General features: G+C 34.8%; 2 protein-coding genes across 9 annotated transcripts; one reads left to right on the forward strand and one right to left on the reverse strand.

The window, feature by feature from the left end:
- Window positions 1-323: 323 nt before the first annotated feature.
- Window positions 324-27,363, reverse strand: LOC149773081 (baculoviral IAP repeat-containing protein 8-like). Of its 8 annotated transcripts, none has more exons than XR_016417493.1 (9): window positions 23,471-23,570; window positions 17,277-17,793; window positions 16,064-16,249; window positions 11,837-12,015; window positions 10,638-10,713; window positions 8,651-8,758; window positions 5,184-5,294; window positions 4,262-4,432; window positions 3,338-3,477 (listed from the first exon to the last, which is right to left on the reverse strand). XR_016417493.1 is itself a non-coding variant. In XM_089946889.1 (8 exons), exons 2-8 carry the CDS (start codon window positions 17,680-17,682, stop codon window positions 3,257-3,259), a joined length of 1,287 nt encoding a protein of 428 aa, XP_089803015.1. In that variant the 5' UTR covers window positions 17,683-17,793; window positions 27,253-27,363; the 3' UTR covers window positions 324-3,256. The 8 variants fall into 8 exon arrangements, 6 of the variants coding, with proteins under 6 accessions (XP_089803015.1, XP_089803017.1, XP_089803016.1 ...); XR_016417492.1 differs by having other exon boundaries at window positions 4,214-4,432; XM_089946889.1 differs by lacking the exons at window positions 4,262-4,432; window positions 23,471-23,570 and adding an exon at window positions 27,253-27,363 and having other exon boundaries at window positions 324-3,477.
- Window positions 5,919-7,424, forward strand: LOC149773082 (zinc finger BED domain-containing protein 5-like; the record flags this gene model as incomplete). The annotated part of the gene is made up of 1 exon (XM_089946822.1): window positions 5,919-7,424. A coding segment is annotated over one exon (1,431 nt), but the record flags the coding sequence as incomplete, so codon positions are not given.

Raw genomic sequence — 27,363 nt, forward strand, 5'->3', positions numbered from 1 at the left:
ACATAAATTAAAATCTTTACCTACATCTAACTGGTCTTCACTAAATGCTTTAAGCTGTTGGAATATCGAAGACAGAAGCTGTTCCCTCAACCATTTAAAGAGTTCTCTTTTCTTTTTGTACCTTTTAAGACCCACAAAATAAAAGATCTCTGTTTTAATGAATGAGTCATAATAAAGTAAGAACTCTATAAATCCTCCATTTCTTTTTGAATACGAAAACAGTTGAAGTCTCTGAAATGCATTTCTATGAAACAAAGGTGAAGCAAAAGAAGTAGGGAAAGTAAATGAAGAAATACATTGCAATAAAAAGATTGAACATCATCTTGCAGAAACACGTTTTATTTGCCCCATTCATGTACAGAATTAAAATTAACACAATTAGGAAGAATAAGCAAAACAATGACAATGGACAATAGTGACTGTAATCAGTGCACTGACTCTCCTCTCTCTCTTCATCTCTCACTATCATTCTCTTCCTCCCTCTGTTTCTCATATAATGATTATTAACTTAACTGCATACCCATAGTCACTTTATCTGAGCTATTACATGTCTTTAAATATATGAAATTGTAATGTTTTTAGATGGACCTGAAGTTTTGTAAAATGAATGTAAATACTATCATATTTGTAGGTTTTGGGAAAGGATCATGATGAAGTTGACAAACCACATCCAATCCCAAACTTTTTAATAAAATTGCAATAAAATATGTTTAAAAGAAAAGAAGAATTTTTTTATACATTAACAGTTTACAAAAAAGATGAGGGTTAACATGAAACTACAATGTGAAATTAATTTCTTTTAGTGTAACAAAAGTTAACCAGTATTATTTAATACTAACTTTCAAATAAATGTGTAAATAAATAAAAATATTTAACAAAGAAGACATCCACCACATACTTTGTGAAACCATTTAAGGTAGTTATAAAATATATCACACTAACTTATGTATATACAATAAAGGTAAGGGAGATCACTCATACATATCACATGAAGTATACGTCCAGTGCATGTAGAACAAGTGCATCAACATACTGCTTCCTAGTGTTTTTTAGAATGAGTTTATTTCTTAGATTGTAAAGCCGGGTACAAACGTTAACAAGAAACAATACTTTTGACTGTTCAACTTGGGATTACTTATTTTAATTAGCATCACTCAACTACAGTGCTGCTGATTGGATTGAACTTACGTTTGTTGAAGTCCATAATGGTTTTGACCTTTACAATATTTTGCCTCTCTTCTAGTGTAATACACAGAACTCAGTATATACTGCATCTTGAATTTGTCTAATAATACAAAGAACTCAGCATTTACTGCATCTTGAATTTGTCTAATAATACACAGAACTCAACATTCACTGCATCTTGAATCTGTCTAATAATACACAGAACTCAACATTCACTGCATCTTGAATTTGTCTAATAATACACAGAACTCAGTATTTACTGCATCTTGAATTTGTCTAATAATACACAGAACTCAACATTCACTGCATCTTGAATTTGTCTAATAATACACAGAACTCAACATTCACTGCATCTTGAATTTGTCTAATAATACACAGAACTCAGTATTTACTGCATCTTGAATTTGTCTAATAATACACAGAACTCAACATTCACTGCATCTTGAATTTGTCTAATAATACACAGAACTCGACATTCACTGCATCTTGAATTTGTCTAATAATACATAGAACTCAACATTCATTGCATCTTGAATTTGTCTAATAATACACAGAACTCAACATTTACTGCATCTTGAATTTGTCTAATAATACACAGAACTCAACATTCACTGCATCTTGAATTTGTCTAATAATACACAGAACTCAACATTCACTGCATCTTGAATTTGTCTAATAATACACAGAACTCAACATTCACTGCATCTTGAATTTGTCTAATAATACACAGAACTCAGTATTTACTGCATCTTGAATTTGTCTAATAATACACAGAACTCAACATTCACTGCATCTTGAATTTGTCTACTAAGATATTTCAACTTGTTCTTGATCTACCAATTCTCTAGGAATTTTGGGGTCTCCGATGACAACTGGGGAACCTTTTAAATGTCTTTTACAGCAGCCTCCAATTTGTGGCATCTGACACAAACTGTCCTTGTAGCCTCTGATTAAAATACTCCAGGTGTATGCAAGATATCAATATCACAGTAGTCTACATCTATCTGGAGTTTATTCTGTAAAATGTCAATCCAAGTTCTATCCTTGAAAAATTCTTGTTCTACCATACACTCCATATAAATATACATATGTACAGTTCAAGATTTAGTCTCATGTAATTCTCTCTTCAGTAATGTTTTGCTGATCTCTTTTCATTTTAAACATAAAGTCCATGTTTTACATGGATTATCATAAGAGAAAAAAACTGGAACTTAACTGAATAGATGTACATGTTAAATTTTTAGGCATGTAACATTTTATAACAAGACAAGGTTACATTTAACCATATTATCGATCGATATTCATGCAACGATGACCTCAGAAAAAGCTTTGCAATGGCTGTACACTTGCAAGTTATTGCTGATTGCCTTATAAAATGAAAATGATCAACTAAATATATGTGCCATATATGCACCTAGTACAAATAGATGATTGTATTAAATACACAGTTCAGTAGTGGTTAATAAACTTTGCCTGTATTGGCATTATCATCATCTGCATTGGCATTATTATCGTCTGTATTGGCATTATTATCATACCTTGTCTTTAGTCAGCATGCAGTCATAGCCAGCTATTTGCTGTGTACGCATCATGGAAAGTAATTATTTTAATGTCCCCGACAATAAAACCCATTGGAAAAAGGGATACAAAACAAAACAAAACAAAAAAAATATATAAAAAGAACAGTAAACCAACTTACAATATGATTAAGTTAAAACTATTTACAACTGACATTTTTTTTAAACAATTTTATTCTAAAGGTATTTCGTATCACAGATAGTGGTATCAGTGCTTTTAACTTTGAACACATTGTTAAAAATATTAAGAACAAATCTCAAGCTCAAAGTGTGCAAATTTGCATGATCTTTGAAATTCTGCTTAGAATGAAGTTAGTCTCATATCCTAGTATCAGGATCTTTTAAACCTTGCTTCCTGCACTAGTATGCAGTACTGGTATATTTGAATTTCATAGTCATTCTGCAGTATATCATTCTGAAGGTTTATACCTGATCAGGAGTTTGAGTTGGTTCTTCAAACTATCTCGAGAGATTTGGAAATGTGTAAAATATAATTAGGACATGTAGGTTTTCACCTTCTGTCGGACCCTTCTGAAGCAGGTGAAACAGACATATATGTGTGGAGAACACTTCTCACACACTGTGCGGTGTTTGCATGGCAGAAACAGCATATTGCGCTCATGCTTTTCACATTCCATGCACATCATCTGGCGTTTTAGAGCCTCATTTGCTTTAACCATTGAGTTTGCTGCATCAGGAACGCATCTGCTGATTTCTGAAGATAAATTCAATCAAACAATAAAATCTAAATATACTCTTAAAAAAGAAATATAGACCGAACTATCTTAAAGAAGTCATGTAAGTAAATAAAGATATATTTTACTTATATATTTTTATCCCAAACAATGTGCTATATTTTCATTGCTTTATTTTTCTGCTGAAGATTGATTCTAAGTATAATAATAATAATAATAATAAAAATATTTTATGACAAGAAAATGAAATATTTTAAAATGATCGCGAAGAAGGCTAAAATCTGTATACACACACAAATGCATGCACACACACACACACACACACATATATATACATACACCCTCTTTAAATGTGACATGTCCATGTATAATTTGTATTTGATCTGGGAACAAATTAACACATTAACTTTGAACTAATAATGATCACTATGAGAGAGAGAGAGAGAGGGGGGGAAGACAGTCATCCTGCCTGACATCAATACTCCTCAGTGATAAATAATCTTCCGAGTATCATTTGTCCGAGTAATGTATTAATCAACAGGAATGAATCTTTTTTAAAACTGAAAATTCTCAAAGCATGTATATATTATGTGAAAAAACCTAAATCAGAAATAAACTTGTACAAAGATGTGCAAATGTCAATGTCTTTACAAGTTATAAAATCTTGTACTATCAAACAAATTTTTTGTAGAAATTAAAATAATATTATTATGTTAATGAGTTCCTGTTATTGGATAATTCAATTAATTGTCTTACGAGTATTATAACCAGCAATGAGCCATGTTGGCTCTGTGGTTAGCATACCAGGCTCTCAACCAGAAGGGTGTGGGTTTGAATCCTATCATCAGACCAGCCTACTAGGTTATCTTCCATGTTGTGTCTCTGGGCTAGGCACATTACTCCAATTATGATGAGACTATATATCCCTTCAAGTGCTGATGTGCCATAAAACACCAAAACAAACCACACTGCCCCCTGTAAGTATTCAGGTGATTATTTAGAATTTTATAAATAAACACAATTTTGTGATTTTCTTTGTTTTGCAAGTGTCTACCAACCAAGTTCATTATTCAAAACAACAATTGCTATCCCTCTATGAAGTACTGTTATAATTTTAACTCCTTTACACTGAATACTTTCTAAAAACTAACTTTCAACCTTATTACCATTACTAATTTGTCACTAGTATCACATACAAATTTTTCACTCCAAAAATACAATGAACATAAATGTTTTGGCATATATACATACACATACATATACTTCTAAGGAGAGCTGAAAATTAAGATTCTATTGCTTTTGGCACATCTAAAGTATCAGTCTATTATATTCTTCTAAGACTTGGTAAAAATATTTATTTCAGATTTTGTAGTTGTGAGGCATATATAGAGGGTGGGTAAGTCCTCCATACTGAAAAGAAACTAATGAGAATATCACGGTAAAGTTGATATTTTTGTGTGATTTATCCTTAAATTCAGTTACAGGACATTCTTTTCTACACAGAAGGAACAAGATAAGCTGAACTCTAGTTTGAGTAAATGAGGTTAAATACAGCTGCAGTTATGGCAACCCGGTCCCTCCGTCATAAAACTTTACCCAAACTGAGTCAAATTTCATAATGAAGGGGTCAGTTCTCTATGATCAGATCAAGCTATTATGGGTCTCTGAACCAACCTAGTTCATGTTAATAAAATTTGTATGTTCACTGCGTAATAAGATTAGTTACCTGCTTCATTTCTACAGGTATTGCTGTGTTTACTGATTGAGGATATGTTTCCTTCCTCCTCCTTGGCCAGTATTACATTCAATATGTCCAGGGCTCCATATTCCTCTTCACCTGTTATATTTAAAATTTCATTCAACATTTGCAATATACATACATGCCAAGTCTCCCGAATTGTCCGGGAGTCTTTTGATTTTCGACCCCATCTTTTGATCTACCGATTTGCCGACAAGATCTCCCGGAAATAAAAAAACTGCCAAGCATAGGTATTTCCAGCTAAAACAACATTTAATACATTGTTCACGACTACCGTAATCCGTCAATCAAGTTATTACAATCGGAATATTCTCTGCCTTTTCTGTCAATTCCAGAAATAAAGCTCGGATGTAATTCGTTTCCATTGAGAACTATATTCTGAACTACTTTTGTTCACATGGAGCAATATGGCAGTGGAAGAAGCCACATCACAATCGGAATATCATCGGCCTTTGCTGTTGTACAGTATGTAGTGCGCTCCGCCGGAGGTGAATTACCAAACACATAAAAATTGATGTATATTCCTACAACTACTTCCAGGGTTATTTCAAAAATTCTGGTGCCATGTCTAAACATCCGCTAATGGATTCAATGGAAAATATGCCTTCAAAAAAAAAAAAATATGTTTGCAAGTTCAACAGTGCTTGGATAGGCGAATTTAAATGTGTGAAGCGTAGTGAAAAGGGAGAAAGCTTTGCGTAATGCACAGCTTGCAACACACATTTGAACATTTCTAGTGGGGGAAAAAATGATCTTACAAGGCACTTGAAAAGTATGCAGCACATTGCAAACGAGAAATTGTCACATAATGTGCCTAAGGTAACACAAATGTTTGCACCAACATCAGTAGACAGTGTCACTAAAGCTGAGGTTCCATTTGCTAACTTTGTGGCAGAGGATAATTTACCATTCTTGGTTGCTGATCATTTTAGTGAGCTGTGTAAGGTTATGTTTCCTGACTCGAAAATTACTCAGAAATTTCGCTGCAAAAGAACTAAGGTAACAAACATTATTAACAATGCACTGGGTCCAACGTATGACAATCAAGTAACTTTACTATGCAAGGAAAACCCTTTCTCAGTGATGATGGATGAGTCTAATGACAGTGGTGATGAAAAGTGTGTAGCAATTCTTGTAAGGGTGTTTGACAGTGACATTCACAGAGTGACAACCAAATTCCTGGCTATGTCCATTTGCAATATTGGAACTGGCGAAAACCTTTTCAACTGTTTTCAAGAAGTCTTAACAAACAGACAAATTCCATGGAAGAACCTGGTAGGGTTTAGCAGTGACAATGCAAATGTAATGGTTGGAAAGAAAAATTCTGTCCTCTCCAGAGTTTGTGAATGGCAACCAAATGTAATTGACCTTGGGTGTATCTGCCATTTGGCCAGTACCTGTACACAGTATGGTTTGAAGAAACTGGCTGTCCCAGTTGAAGAACTTCTGGTCGACACCTACTATCACTTCACTTATAGTTCCAAGCGTAGAGAGGTGTATAAAGAATTGCTAGAGTTTACCAACACTAAGGAGTACAAACTGGCCAAGCATTGTAGCACAAGGTGGCTGTCACTCCAGAAATGCACTGCAGGCTTCCTTCAACAGTGGCCAGCTCTTCAGTCGTATTTCCAGAGCAATGAAGATGCTGAGAAGACAGGGAGTAGAGTGAACAGATCTGTGGAGAACATTAAAAACTCAGAGATGAAACTGACATACCACTTTCTTCTATACATCATGGAACCACTGAATGACTTTAACACCATGTTCCAGGCTGGTGATGCTATGGTGGGATACCTCCATGTGGAGATGGAACGAATTCTACGGAAATTCATGGGAAAGTTTGTGAAGACGAGTGTTATCACTGCATCAGCCAGTATTATGGAGGTCACCTTTATGTCACCAGAAAACCAGCATGACAACTCTTTGTTAGCAGTGGGTATGGAAGCCAGACGTTTCGTTCACAACAACACAGACAACATTTCTCCAACCCAGCTGAGCTCCTTCTTTAGGAGTGTCAGGTCCTTCTATGAGGAAGTTACAGCAAAGATGCTAGCCAAGTTTCCATTTAATGACCAGACCCTGAAGGCCCTTGGTTACCTGAATCCTGAGAGGAGATTGGAGATTTCAGTATAAGCTGTTCTTCAGCTGAGTGACAGACTGGTTACAGCAACTGACAAACAGTGTCAACTTGAAGACGAGTTCAGGGACTTCCAGCTCTCCCCAGCCTCAGACCTGCCCAGTTTCACTCAGGGAGAAACACCGCTGGATGTCTTCTGGGTAGACATGAGCAGAGTTTCCACACCCTTGAAGAAACCCTGATTCCCAAATCTGGTGAAGCTCTCTATGGCAGCACTCAGCTTGCCACACAGTAATGCAAACCCTGAGCGCTGTTTCAGCATGTTGAGGAAGATTCAGACAGACCACCATGGAAATTTATGTGGAAAAACTGTGTCGTCACTAATATCGTGTAAGATAAATGCAATGTGTGACTGTTTTGAGCTCAGACCTTCAAATGATTTGTGTATCGCTGCAAAAGGAGCTTCTCCACAAGACTGAAAGACAACCAACACATGTTGAAAAAAAACTAAGTTTGTTCGAGTGTTGAGGTTCCAATGTGTCATTATTTTTTTAACAACAGTGATTCTTGTGAAGACTTTTAAATTATTTTTATTAAGAAAATAAACATATAACAAAATTAATAAAGTTCAGTAACTATTATTCATTATAGTTATTTTACTTTTTTGTGGTATGATCTGCACTTTCGCACTTAAACTTATGAGAAAAATAGTCGTTACGCTAATCTCCCTGATTTGGACCCAATCTCCCTGATTTTGAACACAAATCTCCCTGATCTGGTTCCAGAAAACTTGGCATGTATGAATATATTTATACAATTTCAACTTATAATGTAAATATGAAATAGACCTTTGTCACATTTGTTTTGTTTACCCCACCACAACACTGGTTGGGACATAGTGTTACCTTTCTCTATCCATACATCTATATGTACATACACACCTTGATTAAGTTGTGTGTATAGGTCATTTCAGGCATTATGGTGGGACATCCATGAACCTTCATGTCATAAATTGTCCCAAATCGATAAGAAACACCATCTCTATCACATCCCTGATCAAAACTATGAATCTTTTAGAGTTATTTAGCATAAACATATGACTCAAGCAAGAAAATATTCACTAAAACAAGGTACCTGTGAATGGCACCAAGTAAAACAAATAAAATATTGGTACTTTGTTTGTGCAAAAGTAAATCATGCTAATATGAAGACTAAAAATTTTACTGCCATATCATAGCTACTTTGCAATAAATTTCCTCTGACAGACATGTAAAATGTCGCTTCCAATATTCCACTGAAAACATTATTTTATTCATTTGTACAACTGTTCCTATGTTATGCAAGTAAAAGGATCCACCTTTGCTCAGAAGATGATTGATACCTCTGACAACAGCCATGTCAGAGAAACCAGTCTGGATGACACTCTGAGCACAGTCTGCATCTAGCACGCTGGTCTCAGTCTTTCCTGAAACAGAGAGGTATGTATATTTGACCAACAGTGTCATGTCATTTAACTTTGCTGAAACAATAAAATAAAGGAAATACAATTTAATTCAGGTACATGCATCAAAATGAAAAGTCAAATGGCAACAGAGCTGCAAGGAAGTCAAATAATCTGAGTAGACTGGTAGACCAATATATTTAAAATCTGTATCCATTTTTACCAACATAAGGTCAAGTTATGTTGACCTTTTGATTCACCAATCAAATTACATCTTTTATATTTCTGAACGGGAAAATTTAAACTTTTCAAAGCTCATATGTATTTTGAATATATATCTGCCGTAAGACTATTTGACACATGAATCTGGATCCTACCTTACTTGTCTTACAATAGAGTGAAATCCATTCAAAAACAGTGAAAAAGACACAGACGAAGGTGAATGATGTACGCTTTGTTGTGATGTCATCAATATATTCTGATGTCTGTCACATGCTACCTTTTAATATCATTTGCCCTGTGCTGAAATACTGATAGTAATGTTACGTGTTTGGGCTAGAATAAACAGTAACACAGGAAGAGTGAAAAGAACAAGCTTTTTAAAATTTAACAAATAATTTATTTTCCAGGAAAAATTCTGTCAAAATGTAAAAAAAGAGAAGAATTTACGGTTTCAAGAATCAAATCCAAAAATAATCTAAGAATAAACCACAAATTAAATTGCAGAAGTCCTAGTAATAAATGTTCTAATAATTTCAAGTTCGAATCCTGTTGGAAAATCCAAGATGGATGACGATGATGTATGCTATAGTCAGTACTGTGCTTATCTACAGTTCCTTGTAGAAATACAAATAATGGCACACCAGTGTTGGAAATCCAAATTAAATTTGTAAGCAATGTCTTTCAAAAATTTCTGTGTGAGCATTCCTCCAGAGAAAAAAGAATTATTCCTTTTGAAATCTGAAAAGAATTAGAACTATAAATCTGGCTACAATAAAATAACTTGACATCAGCGCAAAAAGCCCAAAACTGAGAAATCTCTCTCAAAGCATCTGTATTAAAACTAACATATGCACGTAATGTAAAAATCGAAATTGCAAAATCAAAAGGGGGGGGGGGCATGTGATCGTGTTTTTGTCACGTGCACCAAAAATTACCCTGATGACAGCCAATCATTTTACCCCAAGAAATAAAAAAAAAAAAATTGTTTACATCTTAAATCATGTAGTCCCACATAACCTTTGAAACAACCAACCATTTTAAATAAAATGGAACTTGTTTATGAAAGTAGCTACAAATTCTGAAACAAGGTCAGAATTTAGATCAACACCTGGTGTTTAAAAACTAGCAGTCACAGTCAAACAATTTTCTGAAAAAGCATCGTCTGTAGTGAATAAATTTACATTATGATAGAATACAAAATTTAAAACTGACAAACAATTAAATTAAAATAAATATGAATTAAATCAGATATATGTAACAATAAATAATTCCTGACTTTCCCTCCTAAGTATCTGGCAAATTCTTCCTCTAAAGCAACTGTAAAGAAAATATTGCAGCATGATGCAGTTTTTAAAATTTAGTTTTCTCCAGGTGGCATTTTACCAAATAACTGTACATCATTTTGACAGTGATGCTACCATGCCCAAACGAGACTTTTCACTGTGAGGAATATGAAAGAGACTGTTACTAACAATAAATCACCATAACATGCAATGCAACACTTTATCTGAGAGGCTACTAAAATTAAGTGGACGGGGAATTTTAATGGTCATGAAAACTTGAACTTTTATTGGTTCCTGTCAAATCTCTGTTAAGATGGAGATCATGACATCAGATTGCCCTTCAGACTAAAGTGTCATTTGATGCTCTCAGTGCATTCAGTATCTATTGATATATTAACCTTGATTACCATCCAGGTTTAGAGTCTTTATGTACTCTGTCACTTGTTCCTCACCATTTACTGCAGGGTTTTCATCCTTTACAAAAAAAGATTTGTCACAAATGCAATCCAATAAGAGATATTTTAGTAAAACATACCTGGGACACAGGGAAGGCACTTTTAATGTGGAGTACTCTCCCAAAGAAGCAATTTAGAATTTTCTGATAATTTTAATACGAACTATGTGAAATCAAAGTAACCTGGCATATATTTTTAAAAATCTGCCTTCCATGGGTACCATGTATGAATAATTGGAATGGCTCTAAGAGTCAAAATAAGAAGCTAATAACACTGTCATAACTTTATGAGAAAGACACAAATTTGACACAAACATGAAACATCATTCGATGGAAATATAACTGTACTAATTTATACATGATCAATTTAGCACCTAAAATATAAAACCAGTTCACATGATTGCTAAGGCATAATTTATCCATTAAAAAGAATGACATCAACATTCGGAATTTTGGCATACAAAGCAAAAAAGGATCTCGATTAATGATTCAAATTTTTAAAATTCATCTTCATACAAAGATAAGTTATGAAATACCTTCAACTACAAAAAGGATAATGTAAACTAAAACAGGATTAAAAAATTAGCTTGCCAAAAAAAAAAAACACATCTGGCTTTCGTCTGTAGATTTTGATATTATACATGAACTATGTCTATAGATTGTATCTAAAATGGCAAATTAAAATATTCCCTGTAAATATACAAATAACAGGAAACAGGAATTTTGTAATTTGGACTATGTATGAGAAAAGTATAAATGTCACCAGAATTAAACTTATACTCACATAGGTTACTTTCGTTTTTGTTTAAGAAGAAGATTATACTCACAATGGAATGCCAAACAAACCAAACATAAATTTAACTCTGGTAAAAAATGCATTAAAAAAATATATTTTCAAAACAAAGCAGCAGCAAAAAATGAAAAGTCATATACATGATTAACACTTATAATTTATGATTTTTCTTTTCCTTTTTTTAAAAGAATAACAAAATATTGTCAAGACAATTGTTTTTTATATCTCTGTTGAAATGAACAAGATATGAAAATACAAAGAACCAATGTATATAATGTTAAATGTTACCATTAATAATTTTCAAAAATTCTCTGTACATTCTACTAAATAACAGAAATGAAATGTTTTACCTCTTCTGCTGATTCTTCATCCATCAGACGTACTAACTGAATGAATTCTTCCCCTTTGACATCTCGTAAATAATCACAACCAGAAAACCACCGTGCATGCTCAATCCACGGGTCATCTTCCGGTTCCCAGTTTTTCAAGCCTCCATCACAGGCAAAACATCTAACGACATCTGCTGTCCCTAAAATTAAAATGATGGTGATGCTCATTAAAGAAACATAAATCTTGAGCTGTAAATTGAGTATATCAAACTGGTTTTATATATATTAGAGAGAGAGAGAGAACTATGTAGTACTTTACTAAAGAAAAAACAAGCTATCATTAATACTTTCACACAATATTTAAACCATAATCCATCGTTGATCGGTAATTGTCGTTGCTTGATCCATCTCCAATCTTACTATAATACATATGTTTTTATTTCCAGTTGGGAAATTGCACAAGTATTCATAATAAATCTTTCCCAATGAAATGAACTACATGAAACTGTATGACTGCTTAACGATCATATAGAAGTTTTCCAAACTATAGGTGCATGTGTATTTTATCAGATTTCATATTCACACTTAAGTTGTATGATTACATCCAGGTCAGCTGTACCAAGTAATTGAGAAATTAATAGGCTAATCACCAGAGGTCTTGGAAATGCTTAATTATGCATATTTGGATGCCAATTTTTATCTGGGACACAGAACATCACTGAAGTGGTTGTCCTCTATACGTATGTAATAGGTGTGTGGCAAAATTCAAAGACTTGCCAGTCCTGCTTCAGCCACCTGCTTTGTGGGAAAATGTGTTGATCAATTAGCTGTGCTGATATTTACAATGACAGAATTTAGTGACTAAAAGACCCCTTGATGTACATACATGTTGCCATTATAAGAGTACATCAAAAAGAACATGATGCAATAGCTGGCTGGCAAGCTCAAAGGCTTTGACTGGCGGCCGGGTGAGAAAATGTACTGATATTTACAGTGATTGAATTCACAGGCAGAAAGACCCCCGAGATGTAAATGTGGTCATTTACATGAGTACATCAAATAAACAACTTTAGCTTTCACTATTGTGTTCATTTCCGAATGTAGCGGAATAAGTGGTGCACGTGACCTCAGAATCAAGACTTAGAAAAAATGCCATTCATAAATGTGGACAAGTATTTTGGGGTTAAACGGCAAACTTATGAAGATTGAAACGAGATTCAGAAGATTGCTAAAGCTGCTAGAATTGATAGTTTGGATGGGACAGTAGCTAAGTGTAAGAAAGGGTGATGCCTAGCTTAGTGTTTGGAATAAGTCCTTACTTGGATTGACAAAATTCAGTCTCACTCTGATGGATGAACAAGAGCTATGTCTGTGTTATAAAGAATGTAGAAATTAAACTCAATGGCAACCAATGGTTCTTCTAATTTTCATAGTTTTTTGGGAAGGGCCAGGGGTCACGCTATCAGGCAAAGTGGGTGACTAAGTTGCCAAAAAATGTAAACTTAGCCTTCTTCTGCTAGGAAATCGAAAACTACTTTGCCCTGTGATTTTTTCAGTGGTACATTGACTGACCATAAATTTTTAATGCTCCTCGCCTTAGCCTGGTTAGTTCTAGTGTTGTAGCAAAATGTATTCATCAAGACATCAGTAGCTAGGCCTAGTTTTGATCAATTATGTTGACAAACTCTTGCTCATTCACAAGCATATGTTTTGATAACTGATTGACCATTAACCCTTTTCCGAGTAAGGTAACAACTATCAATTTCCTGCATGCTGTCCTTTGATGATAAAAACATACAAACTTGTATTTTGAAACTTTAACAATATTGTGTAAATACTAACTTGTGTTTTAAGATCAGAATCGGTGATCTGGATATATATTAACTGCCTCTTGTACACTATTTCGTCATAAAATTAGTTTGAAACTGTAAGTGAACCAGTAGGCCTAACGGGAAATAATGGCAGACTTTGCAAAGTCTGGGATGTACCAGTTCAGAAAAATATACAGTTCATTAAAAGCAAAGCCAAGGTAATATTTTATAACATAATTAACTTTAAAAAGCAAATTATGTAGGTCAGAAACGTATGGGACAATGCTATGTTGTGGAATTTGCAAGATGTGCTGTAAGGTCTAAGTTGTTTTCTGACTTGAGACATATTTGCGAAAATACAGGGAAAAAAACAGCAAAGCAGATACTATTTAACCATTGCCTAAAATTACAATAAGTATGCTAATACTTTAACTGTAAAGAAAACTTGTTTTAGCAAACTTTCTGTCTTTTGGGCAATGGGGGCTGTGCTGGCTCTACCCCTTTTTTCCATTCCGCCCATGAGAATAAAATGATGTGTTACTGTAGTACTTAATGTTGTTGTCGGTATATATTAAGCTGTTTTGCTATTGCTGCATGGTTGTAAAGTTTCTATGACTTTCACTCTATCGATTTTTATAAAAGACATGTCAGTCAAAAATGTAAATAAAAAAAGCATATGGTGGCTGACCCAGATTAACGGACCATGGGGAACAACTATATTATCACAGTATTTGCTGAACTTAGGTATGGTAGAATGCACGCAGAAAAATAAACAAACCATAAATTTGTAATACTGTCAATGGACTATTGTAATAAAGCAATATTAAAGTGAGTGATTACATTACAAAAACCTATAAATCTAAAAATAGATGCACTCACGTCTGTGTTGATTCTGTAGGAAAGAAGGGTTTAGTTTATATACCAACTATAAGGAGACATGTCCGTAACTGTATGCATTTTTTTTGTGTTATGTATCAATAGTTACGGTAATGTTTTATCTGCAACAATGAAATGAGGACGAACAAAATGATTTGAAGATGTGTGCATCTGCCCTCATGTACATGGTACAGGGGTTGTTTCAAAAACACGTTTAGAAATCTTTGAAAGAGCTTTTTTTGTAAACTTTTAGAAAGTATAAATAAATAAAAGAATTTTTAAAAAATTTATTAAGGGTAGTTGATTAAGCATTTTTACTAACTTGAAATCACAGTAACATAATCTGGTTACTCAGTTAAAATTTGTTACAATGTAATTTCTGTTATTCTCTTTTACAGTCATATGGCCTTCTAAAAAATAAAGTATCGCTTAAATCCAAAATTAAATATGAATACTGGGAAATAGAGGGCTTAATTTAAATAAAAGTAAATATAAGTGTGTGTGTGTGTGTGTGTAGATATATATATATATATATATATATATATATATATATATATATATATATTGCATTTCTTGCTTCATGTCCACTTCTCCCTGTTGAGCTCTCACTTCTTCCTGTTCTGTCCAAAAGGAAAAGTAACTTTTCCCTAAAATTCAAATATAGCTTGACCCCTGAAGGGGACAGCAACTTTTAAAATCCTAATGTGACATCTGATCACAATGAATCATCACTTTAATGAGTCAACTCAATGACATGTAGTATACAATGGGTTATTTTTTTAATGTTTAGGGTTAGTTTTACTATGGTTGCAAACAATAATCAGAAGGAAGAAAATATATTCATGTAAATTTCTAACAAAGAGATTATATATATATATATATATATATATATATATATATATATATATATATATAACTGACTGTCCTAAATTTGTGCCCCATGTTTCTTGCGATCTCACACACGTTTTGAGATCCTGATGTCATCAACTATAGGTCATTACCTTTTGTTAACTGTAACAGTAAGTGCTGATTAAGAAATATTTTATGAAATCAAATGAGAAGGCCACCACATAACTAGTTTTAAAAAAATGGGTGATTTCAACCCCATTGTCAAAAGGTCGAGCAAGTGTGTTGCATAATGAATATTTTAGCTTGATGCAAACTCATACCAGGAATGAAAAAAATCCATAGAGATATTTGGTTACTATATGCAAATGAAAACCTTAACAAAAGCGTTTCTATAACTGTTATCTTGACCCCTGGGTCAAGGGGTAATTAAGAATGTTAAAGACTTAAGTGCCTTAGTATAATGTATCAACCCGAAATAAACAAAATATATCACATTTAGGAAGCATAAGCAAAACTATAACAAAACTTTTTAAATCAAATACAATTAGTACTAAGGATTCGACCCCACAGTCAAAGGTCAGATGCATATGAAAAACTTCAACCAAAATCGTAACAAAATGTTGGCAACGACGACACTGTCAATGGAAAAGTATAACTACTATGTCTCATTTGCCACAAATATGAGGTTAACAAAAATAAAATCTTGTCTAACCCAAAAAGTAAAATCCGGCCTGCGTCAACTCTTTTGGTCTCTGGGTAAGATGATCAGGCCATTTCTTGAAGGTTCCAAGTCGCTCTTTGTAGGTGCTGTACTGAGGACTTCTGACACGTCTTCCAGCTAGTAGGCAGAAGCTATCTGCCATAAAGTTGCTAGTGGTAGGTAACAGAGAGTCAATATCTGCAAATGTTAAATAGAAATCTTCAGCAAATCAGAATGTTTAAGAATTTTCAGTTTTCTTAGCATATCCCTACCCAACCCCATCTCTCTACTGCAACATTCTGGTCTCCAGTCCAGCAATGTAGATCAAAATTCTTACTGTAACAAATGTCCACAACCAGTTAAATATATCCAAAAATTTGTTCATCTCTATCTCTAACAATACTGGAAAATAATTTTAAAAAGTACATGAACAGTGTGATGTGCATAATTATGTTTCATCAGCAGTTTTCTAAAAACCCAAAATGCAAATCAAAATGAGGTGCTTCAGAGGTATATGCATATTTCATTTAGTCTTCTTCAAAGTGCTAATTTTCACCATGATTCTTCTTAGATTCATACTTTCATTTCAAATGTCTTCAGTCAACTGGTGGTCAGCTGATGTTTCTTTCAACTATTGTCTGTACACTTGAAAAAACAATGAATTTTGCCAAATTGTTTTCTTCAATCAATGTATGAAGAAGTTTATTTCAATGATCATGTGTCAGATTTTACTAACTGCCAAGTTACACAGCAAATGACAATGATTTAGCTACTACAGACATTGTACAAGCAAGCCATTCCATTCCAATATAACATTACTCCCTTCAACTTCTACAAAATTCATAGAACTAAAGAAACAATGTGTCTGTTGACCATACAAGCATGATGTGAAAAATAAACTCTCATACAGTTTTGTGTCATCTTTATCGACAGTGATCTGAAGGATTTTCAATTCTGTTTCAAACCCAGTATAAGAAAACAAAGATATGAGGCGATTCCAAGCATGCACATTAAATGGACTCTTTAACACATTATTTCAATGTCATTACTTGAAGGCTGTGGATTACATTTTTATTGTTACTGGTGGCAATGGTGTTCTTTAGGACCACCAGCAAGTCAAAAAGTGGACACTTACAAATTCTCTGGAAAGACAGGTATGAATGGATGTTGTTGTTGGTGGTGGTGTGGTGAACTACACTTCTGTGGTGCAGCTTCTGATATTTACCACTATTTGACGGATTCTCTATGGAGTCAATTTGAAGATCATTATCTGCAACCAATGGGATGTCAATTTCCTCCAACTCATTTCTGATTTGTTCATGTCCCTCTGGTTGAAGTTGCTGTCTTTGAGCAATGCTGCTTTCATATGACCTTTGTCTTTGGTTGTCACTTCTGTAAGATGCTTGGTTTTCAGTGTCATTTCTCCCTTGCAGCTGTTGTTCTTGACTTGTGGATCTGCCATGTGGCTCATGGGCCTGACTGTTATAGCTCCTTGAATTCAGATCAAAGCTTAGTACTGCAGAAGACTCCTTAGTGATAAAAGCATGTGGGTTTGAAATCATGTGGGCAACTGCATTTTGTAGGCTTACTGGATTATCTGTGTTTCTGGAAGCAAAGGGAGTTTGAGCCATGACATCAAGTACTTTCTTGTTTTAATGTTGTCAAAATTCAATTACATCTTATTACTAAAGTATTATTTTTCCTTAGGAACTCGTCAAGAATTAGGAACCAAGCAAAATTACCTGCAAAAGAAACCAGAGGTATGAACATCTAACCACAGAAATTCACTTGTAAGATTGTGTATCTCAGGCAAAAGCTGAAAATGTCTGGTGTTAATTTTTTGAGGTTATATATGCATAGATATACTTTATAACACAAATAAAATTAACCACGATCACTCCCACAAAATTATTTGACTATGAAATAAATAACAATCAATTCACACATGCACAAGAAAAATGCTATCCCAATCAAAACAGTGAGCTATCTGAAGGCATAATAATTTGTATTTATTGGAAAATAGATTTCAAAGTCTCCATATTTTTAAATCTTGTTTCTTTCATCATGATCATTGTTACCATCATCATTTTTATTATCATTAATATTGTTGCTGATACTGTTACCAAACATTTACTATTATGGATTTTATAACTTTTAAAAACTTCTCTCATTCATCTTTCTCAAACAATGTTTGTAACATTGACGCTGCCATCAAACTTTAGCTATATCACAAGCAAGGAAATGATAGATAAATGCTTTTTATAAGGATTCAGCAAGGCAACTTGGGCTGGCCTGGGTGGGTACTGAACTTGTGACCCTTGGATTACAAGTTTGATACTCAACCAATTGAACTACCGTGGCTCCCTAAAGAAATAATAGATAAATTCTTTACTGTATGGAAGAAAATTTTTCCAATTACTGATTTTCAGTTCTTTATCACTCACTCCTTTTTCCTTTCAACTGTATTAAATTCAAGATGCGAACCCACTTTAGCTGTGAACACTCACTGACTTTCATTTTTATAATTTTGAACTATTAATTAAAATTTAAGTTTTACATTTCAAATTTCAGACATAAATATCTACATTTAAATTCTCAATTTAAAATAAGCCAAGTACATGACCAACAAAATTTTTTTACCATGGTATTTTTTAAAAATTAAACAAATTTGAGGAGTTGACTAAATTATCTGAGTACCATTTCTAAGATTCTGAATCCATGAAAATCACTAAATTGAAAATGGAACATGTCTTTTCATCTTATGTGGTGAAGCAAGCTGTACATTTCAAGCTCTCTCTTCTGTGATTGTCTCATTGTTGTGAATATGATATTGGGGGTCAAAGGTCATATAAAAATGTGCAACCTCTAGAAGGTTCATGCTACTGAATAAGAGTGCTGAACATACGGCACAATCTTGTTTATAAAGCAAAGTTCATAAATCTTACTTTCCCCTGTTTTCAGTGTCAAATAATACGATTTAAAGCAAGTAGTTTTTGAAAGAATGCTTTTCTCACTCACCACAATAAATGCAAAATTGGAAATTGTAACAAATGTAAATTTGACAGTGTGAAAGCTATCATGTCTGTGACATAAAACCATTCTGAATTAGGGACCTCTCACTGATTTTTGTACTAGGAGGGGAGGAGCAGCTATTTCTTCAGAAAAAATTGTCCCTCAAATAACTTGAAAAATTAACCTTGCTCAGATTTATTTGAAATAAAATATACTATATACATTATATTAGCTTAAAATAAAAATTCTTGATGCTAACTCAAAAATGATGATCCAGTTTGAAAAAAAAATCAACCCCCAGCCACCTCTTCCCCCCAAAGTTTTTTTTTTACCCCTAAGACCATTCAGTTTCAAGAAATGCTTTAGTCAGTTTTACTTGACTATGAAAAGGACCAAGTATAATCATGGATATAATTTAATATCAGATATACTTCAAAGAATGTATTACAAATATTAAAATATAAAACAAGAAACAGAACAAGTAAAAATAAAATTCCAAAGAAAAATATGTTTCTTAGAATAGTAGAAACATTACAACTAATGAGTCTGAAAGACCAGCATCTTTTTCCAAATTTCTTTTTAAAAAAAACATTACCAAGAATTAACCAGAACTCTGCACAAAACAGATGCCACTCAACCAAAAATGCCTAATGAACTGTAGTAAGATCTTAAACCAGGGGTGTCAAACTCATTTGCTTTGGCGGGCCAGATTGGATATAAATGTACTGCACTTGGGCCCTATGGAACATGAACTATGATAACAGATAAGCATAACAAATCTGACGCTAGCAGGAGACCTGGAGTGGTCTGCAGGCTGGACTAATGAGTTTGGCTGAGCCATATGTTTGACACCCCTGTCCTAAACTTTTTCACCCAATAAAAAATAAAGCTGAAAATAACCTAAACTAATGAGCTAAGTCATCTTTGAAGATTTGCCATTGCAGAATTTTCCCTTATGTGAAACAATAGACTCCAACACTGTATTATAGTGGGCTCTATATTACTGAGACAAATGGGATTTCCCAATTATTTCTGAACACACGCCATTTAGCAGCTGTAGCCAATAAGGATTCAAACCTATCATAGCTCAATTTCCTCCAAATGGCTACATTTTTGGTAAGTCTATAAGTCTACATTGAAAAACAATGAATATCACTTGTTTTATAAAGTGCATGCAATTCCATTGATCACCATTTTCAAAACTCTTGTCAAACTTATGATACCTGCAGTGGTTTTGATTGCAAAATATACTTGTGTATCATCTGCTGTTTGATGATTTTAGGTCATATACATACAGATGGTAACATGCATGTCCTTAAAATGTTAAGCTTGGGATTTCATACTGTGGTAGCCAATATCTACCAAAATTGACAAACTGTTTATTATGATCATACATACTGTACATAAATAGGAAAACAAAAGCAGCAAACTTTTTTTTAAAAGAAAAAATCAGTACTATTACAAAAACAATATTATTAATAATCAATTCTGTATATATATATTTCTTTGACCACATGGCATTTAAAATTCATATGAAGTTAAATAACATGTTAATAATTTCTAATGTTGTTATTCATGGATTTCAATTTTAATTGTGTTTGATTTAATCATTAGACCCTTCTGCTTCGTTTTTGTGGAAATATTCAGCCAGTGCATTTTAGCGTGGTCATTCCTGTTTATTTTAATGCATGCATGCTACCATATCTAAGTTTGGCAAATACTGTGATAACATAGTTGTTCCCCCATGGTCCATTAATCTAGGTCAGCCACCATATGCTGTTTTTATTTACATTTTTGACTGACATGTCTTTTGTAAAAATCGATAGAGGGAAAGTCATAGAAACTTTACAACATGCACCAATAGCAAAACAGTTTAAAATATACAGACAAAAACAGTAAGTACTGCGATAATACAGCATTTTATTCTCATGGGCATAATGGAAAAATGGGCAGAGTCAGCAAGACCCCATTACCCAAAAGACCGAGAAGGTTTGCAAGCATAAGTTTTCTTTACAGTTAAAGTATTAGCACACCACAGCATTTGTTTGTACACACCACCCCACTCCACCCCTGATTTAAAAAATGAATAGCAACAAGGATTTAAAAAAATTGCATTATTGAGGCACTTGGTTCACAGGCACTTGATTCATGGGGAAACCAATGATGATACACATGAATAAAGTGCCTGTGACTTGGTTCAGGGGACACCAATGATAACACACTCCCAATCTGCATTGTTTTCCCCCTTAATCAAATGACCGCTCCGGTGGCCTAGTGGTTGGAGCATCTGCCTCGGATGTGGGAGTTCGTGGGTTTAATCCCTGGCCGAGTCAAACCAAAGACTTACAAAAATGGTACTAACAGCTGCCTCGCTTGGCGCTCAGCATTAAGAGATTAGTGTTAGGACTGGTCGACCCAGTGTCAGGATAATGTGACTGGGTGGGACATCATGCCACATGTCTGCGGCATGATGCCCCAGTGCTAGACATCACTAAAAACTGCCACACTGCAGACATTGTAGTGATTTGACTGAAAAATTGTTAAAGCTACGTTAAAAATCCAAATCACACACACTTATTCAAATGCCTGTGTAGAAGAACAAGTAGATTTCTGTTTATTTTTCATAATTTTTCTTCTTACATTACAGGGAGCGCTACAAGCAATATCAGAAGAAGCAAAAAAGAAAAAGATCTTGTTGGCCTTTTGCCCATGTTGGTGATTCTGGGTTTCTCCATGTTGCTGCAACAGTGGCAGGTTTTCTGGTCATTGTTCTGATAATAAAACATGTTGAGAAGTTTGTGTTTTTCCGTTTCTCTATCAATATTACCTGACTCGTTTATATTTTCGATTTATTTGCCAACAACATTGGACATTGGTTTTTTAACTATTGGACAGCGAATGTCATGGACATGTAGACTGAGAGATTTTGGTGTCATATGACTAGTATGGGGCCGTCCATTTAGTACGTAAGCATGGTGGGGGGATAACCCAAATGCATACACTTGTGTATGGATGAGGAGGGTCTACTGATAATGTACGTACACATAGGAAACGGGTGGGTGGGTGAAACCTTGATAATAATTTGTTTAATGCGTAACCTATTGGTGTTTGAATTTTAGCGGACACGAGACAAACTTTTTAAAGTTATGCAGATTATTTCTTTGATACAGATAGGCATTCAACGCTGGTGGACTGTTTTAATAATCACGTTAATATTATTAATCCTTGATCGTTTCTGCGTGGATTAAATATAGGCCGTTCTAATAATGGGGTAGGGGTCAAGCATATGTACGTAGGTGGGGGGTGTAAAAAAAAAAGTGCGCATGTGTACAGGGAGTGGGGTAGGGGTCAAGCTTAGTACTAATATTAGTACCTTTACTCCTACCTCGTGGACAACACAACCACAACAAATCAAGCTGAGACTACGACATCGTAGCTAGGGTCAAGCTTTGCCAGATTTTTGCGTACGTACCAAGTGGATGGCCCCTAATGTAGTGAGTTCCATTTCAGTTTAATGAACTCTGTAATTTCACCTCATCTGTCAGCAGATTAAAGACATACCGAATGTTAAACTCGCATTTCTGGACAAATAAATCATTTTATCGATTCATACAGGTACGGCCGGATGTAAAGTTCCTTCAAGTTTGCTAGGCCGGATGTAAGGTCCTTCAAGTTTGCTAGGCCGGATCGTACGCGGCCTCATTATGCCTACACCAGTGTTTCTCAAACTTTTTTGTCTTGCGGCGCACCAAAAAATCTATAAAAAATCACGGCACACCTGTATAATGGGCTGCATGTATTTATTATTACACTATTATTATAATTAGAAGGATCGAGTTCTCCCGAGATCTCGTACAAGTCTCGCGTTACAAAAGAATCCAACGAATGACAGTTTTCGTTTTTATATGTTACTTTTTTAACTTCTGCGACATTGATTTACCATTTAATTTTTCGATATGTTAAAGGTATCAAAACGCTAGCAATTTTAAATATTTTTCAAAACTCCCACGGCACACCTGCCGCGGCAACAGTTTGAGATCACTGGCCTACACCGTATGGTAGCTTTTCAATAGGCAAATGACTCTGACCCCAACATAAATGTCTAAACATATAATACAAAATAGGACGGCAAGGGTCAGAGGAAACTTTGATTAACCCAGTTTCTACAGGGAGTGTCGACAGGGCATACTTGTATAAACGTGACTTCCGTCACAGGGACTAGTATCGTTGCTTAAACTTGACAGTTTACGCAACGATACTAGCCCTTGTGCTTCCGTGAGAACAAACAAAATATGCGCACTCGCTTGAACTTACGAAAGAAAATGATCAACATAAGATATCAACTAATGAAAAGTCTTAAATTTCGTCGGAACACATTTTCACAAACAATAACAAATAACCACCTACATTGGAAAAGTCAACCTGTTGTCACATGAATTCAAAACATATTCCAAAATGGACGCATATACAAACAGAAAACTGCCGTACTACGTCGTTTGATATAGGTTTTATTTGGGACAGTCCAATTTTAGACAGGGAGGTTTAAACGGTCTCCCTCTTACAGTAGTGTCTTGCTTAGAAGCAAGTTGAGGAAGGTATTTGCTTACTTCACTATTTTGTAACCCCCTACCATTTCAAAAACAAAATGCATCAATGATAGAACAAAATGCACAAACCTTAGTCAATTCATTCATCTAGTTCTACTTTTTAACATGATTGTCACCAAGGGATCCCTAAGACAATCAACTTATTGGATGTGTTTTGGGATTTTTCACAACCCGAGTCATATCGCTACGATGTCTGCAGTAAGGCAGTTTATAGTGATGTCTAGCACTTGGGGATCATGCCGCAGACATGTGGCATTATGTCCCATCCAGTCACATTATACTGACACCAGGCCGACCAGTCTTAACACTAGCCTCTTAAAGCTGAGCGCCAAGCGAGGCAGCTGTTAGTACCATTTTTATGTCTTTGGTATCACTTGGCCGGGGCTTGAACTACCTTCCGCACCCGAGGCGGATGCTAACCACTGAGGCCACCGTAGTACTAATATTAGTACCCTTACTATTACCTCAACCACAACAAATAAAACTGAGGCTACGACATAGTAGTTAAGGCCTCAGAGCGGTCATCACCTTATTGGCATTTAAGACGACATGGGAGAAGTCGATGTAAACAACCACGTGCTCAATGTCCTTTTCTGGTTCTAAGAACACTCCATATCAATGAACACTGTCGTCTGCATCCAGTATTTGCATATTTTTTAATTTATTATTTTTAATATTGAACTCTTGTATAAATGTGCTCAAAGATGTGACTCCTCATCTCGCGGAATTACGAAGACGCTGAACTACATCACATACGTTGCCTGAAAACATAAGACTCGCCCATTCAAATATGGCCTTTCAAACATAGCGTTTCAAAAGAAAATACAGTTTGGTTTGAAACACTAACAGGTTGACAGGCTAGGGACCCCCTGGCGACAGTCAGGTTTGACATTATAAATTGTTAAATTAAATGACTAAGTTTTGTGCAATTTTTATATCTTTGATGTTTGTTGGGTTTTTTTAAACGGTGGAAGGGGGTGGGGGTGGGTCAATCAAACGAGACGGGTAAGCCAATACCATAGTCATACAAGTAAGAGGCAGCACTAATCAAACCAGCCACTAGGAACATTACAAAAACATGCCACGAAACAGCAGGTGTGTCAAGTAGGCATTTCTTTCGTATTTTGAAAACTTCAGTCTAAACAACGTTGCTCAAACGTTACATCTTTATTTGTTGCTTCGAATAATATCCGTTACAGTTCTTTATTTTTGGGTGTGGTTGGGAGGGTAAAGGAAGTTCAAATCTATGTAAAAGTGCGCATTGTTAACGTTATGATTTACCCATCCACGGGTCATGGGAACACATGTAAGTATATTTATATTCATGTTGATATCGCCTAAATATAGAAACTGGGATTTCGCTACTTGTCAGCCGAATTTTAAGGATGTTAATGCAGGACAGTATATTTATAAACATGTTTACAATTTATATTTTTAGACTTTTGTACAATGGAATGCAGCCGGTGCATAAAAACACCGAAACACATTGAAAACACTGAAACGCACTAAAATGATATCGTATATAACTAACTTTGTTTAAAAATATATATTACTAATATTAAATTATCAAAGTTATTAATAATACATATAAAACAAATGGTAAACTGTGGTATATACAATATAACTGACGTGTGTTTTGGTGTTTTCGATGTATGTTTCTTTGTTTTTGTTGTGTACACATGCACAGTAGGAACGGCGCAGATATTTGATGGACACGTGTATTGATTTTTATGCAACTCACTCAACTGATTACATGCAGTATTTGCGCTTCTGACTTGTAATCCAAAGGCCACTGATTCAATACTTGTCCATGTCAGACCGGGTCGGTTGCCTCAGTATGTATGTAGGAACGTGCCATGAAAATTCATCTAGATAACTCAAAAGAAAATGAAAGTGTCTATTCACACTGCCGTATACTTTTGGAAACACTATTAGCACGGCTGCCGTGTGCCAACAATTGAAAATACTATCCGCACGGCGACCAGTCGATGCGTTAGTCCGAGTTTCCTCTGACCCTTGCCACCCCAGTTTTCATATTTGAACGTTTGTGTTTAGGTGTAGGGTCAGAGTCCACTGCCTTTCGAAAAGATGGACTTCGCTGACCATTTGGTGTCAGCATAGGGCAGCCAGCCCAGCAAACTTTAATGATCTTTCATCGTGTTATACCTACATGAAATCGATAGGAATATGATTTATTTTCTCAGAAATTGCGAGTCATAGACATGTCATAACATAAGCAAAGAAATATCTTTCAGAGTTTAAATCATCAGGGTCGGATTGGCGAAGGGGGGGGGGGTCAGGTCCAGGGTTTCAGCCCCCACCCCATACCCGCCAAACAAAACCATAGAAACAAAAGAAACGTACACAACACAGTCACTTGTCCCTTGACATCTGACCATCGTTTTATTCTTGCGCATTTATGTTGGATATTATCCCCGCTTTGAGTAAACATGCACAGAGTTTTTCTTTGGTGCCCTTTTGAGGAATGTCAGGGCCCTTTCGAAATTTTGGACCCCCCCCCCCCCAGGTAAATTTAGAAAATTTACATTAAAAAACAACTTGACCTGATACTTCCCTGATCACTGTAGTCGAATGAAAATATGTGATCTATCACGTATACGATAATGTATTGAATTCCGTTCTATGCTATTTTAAATTTAGTTTTCGTATATGCTTTGGTATATATTATTGAGATTTAATGTACACAAATGTAAACAAAATATAGCAGAACATAATTCATAAACAGCTGACATTACCTAAAAAATCTGTTACTTTCAAACTCTTAATAAACTTTAGCTAGCCAACACTTCAGCCTTAACAAATAAAATAATTTTTTTCTGTGTAAATAGCGGAAAAAGTTCATTGATTGGGTGACAGTAATGGAGTTTCCATCCACGAGATTCATTCAGTGTTTTGTTCGAAATTCTCCATTTGTTACTGGAGGTGAAGGCGTGCATTGCACAAGGTTTAAGAACAATAATTTACAAACATGGAATTAAGGGTAATCAATTGCATAAATGTGTATATTTCACAGATCAGGTACGCCGCAGCCGTACGAATATCGTTATGTAAATTACCACAGGTGCTCGACGCGAGCCTAATGTTTGAAAAAAAGCAATAGCCTGAAGGAAAAAAAAAAATTATACCGAGTGACAAAATGTCTTCAGATTACCCCATGACCCGTTCTGCCAAAGGACCAGGTCTATCGTAATACACATTATTAATAAAGTTGCAATATAATATTCAACGTCAATTTATGTATTCCAGAACAGATCTTTCCATAACATAACTAGTAAACAAGTTCATGTTTTCCAAACGAAGAACTTGGATGAAAATTTATGTGTTCTGCTTATTCAATCATAAGGTCAGAATGAAGCACATGTTTATTCACAATTAAAACGACGCAGTTTCGGCACTGCATTGTATCACGTATGCCTGTTTAGATTAGAAGATAAACAACTCCGAGTTATCCCTCCGTATTTCGAGAACTCTATACACTGTCAGTAGGTATCACGGTACCAATTGTTTTTCCATATACCTCAATGCTAATGTTTTGTGAAATAAAAATACTTTTCATCCTACCTCAGCATGCTTGTCACACTGTCATAGAGAACAATGCTAGATTGTCAATTTGAAAAGGACAAAACCAGGTACTCCATTGCATTTAAGAGAAATAACTCTGCTGGAACTAGA

This window comes from Sinohyriopsis cumingii, unplaced genomic scaffold, assembly GCF_028554795.1.
Source record: "Sinohyriopsis cumingii isolate HCF-2022 unplaced genomic scaffold, ASM2855479v2 utg000913l, whole genome shotgun sequence".
Classification (NCBI taxonomy): domain Eukaryota; kingdom Metazoa; phylum Mollusca; class Bivalvia; order Unionida; family Unionidae; genus Sinohyriopsis; species Sinohyriopsis cumingii.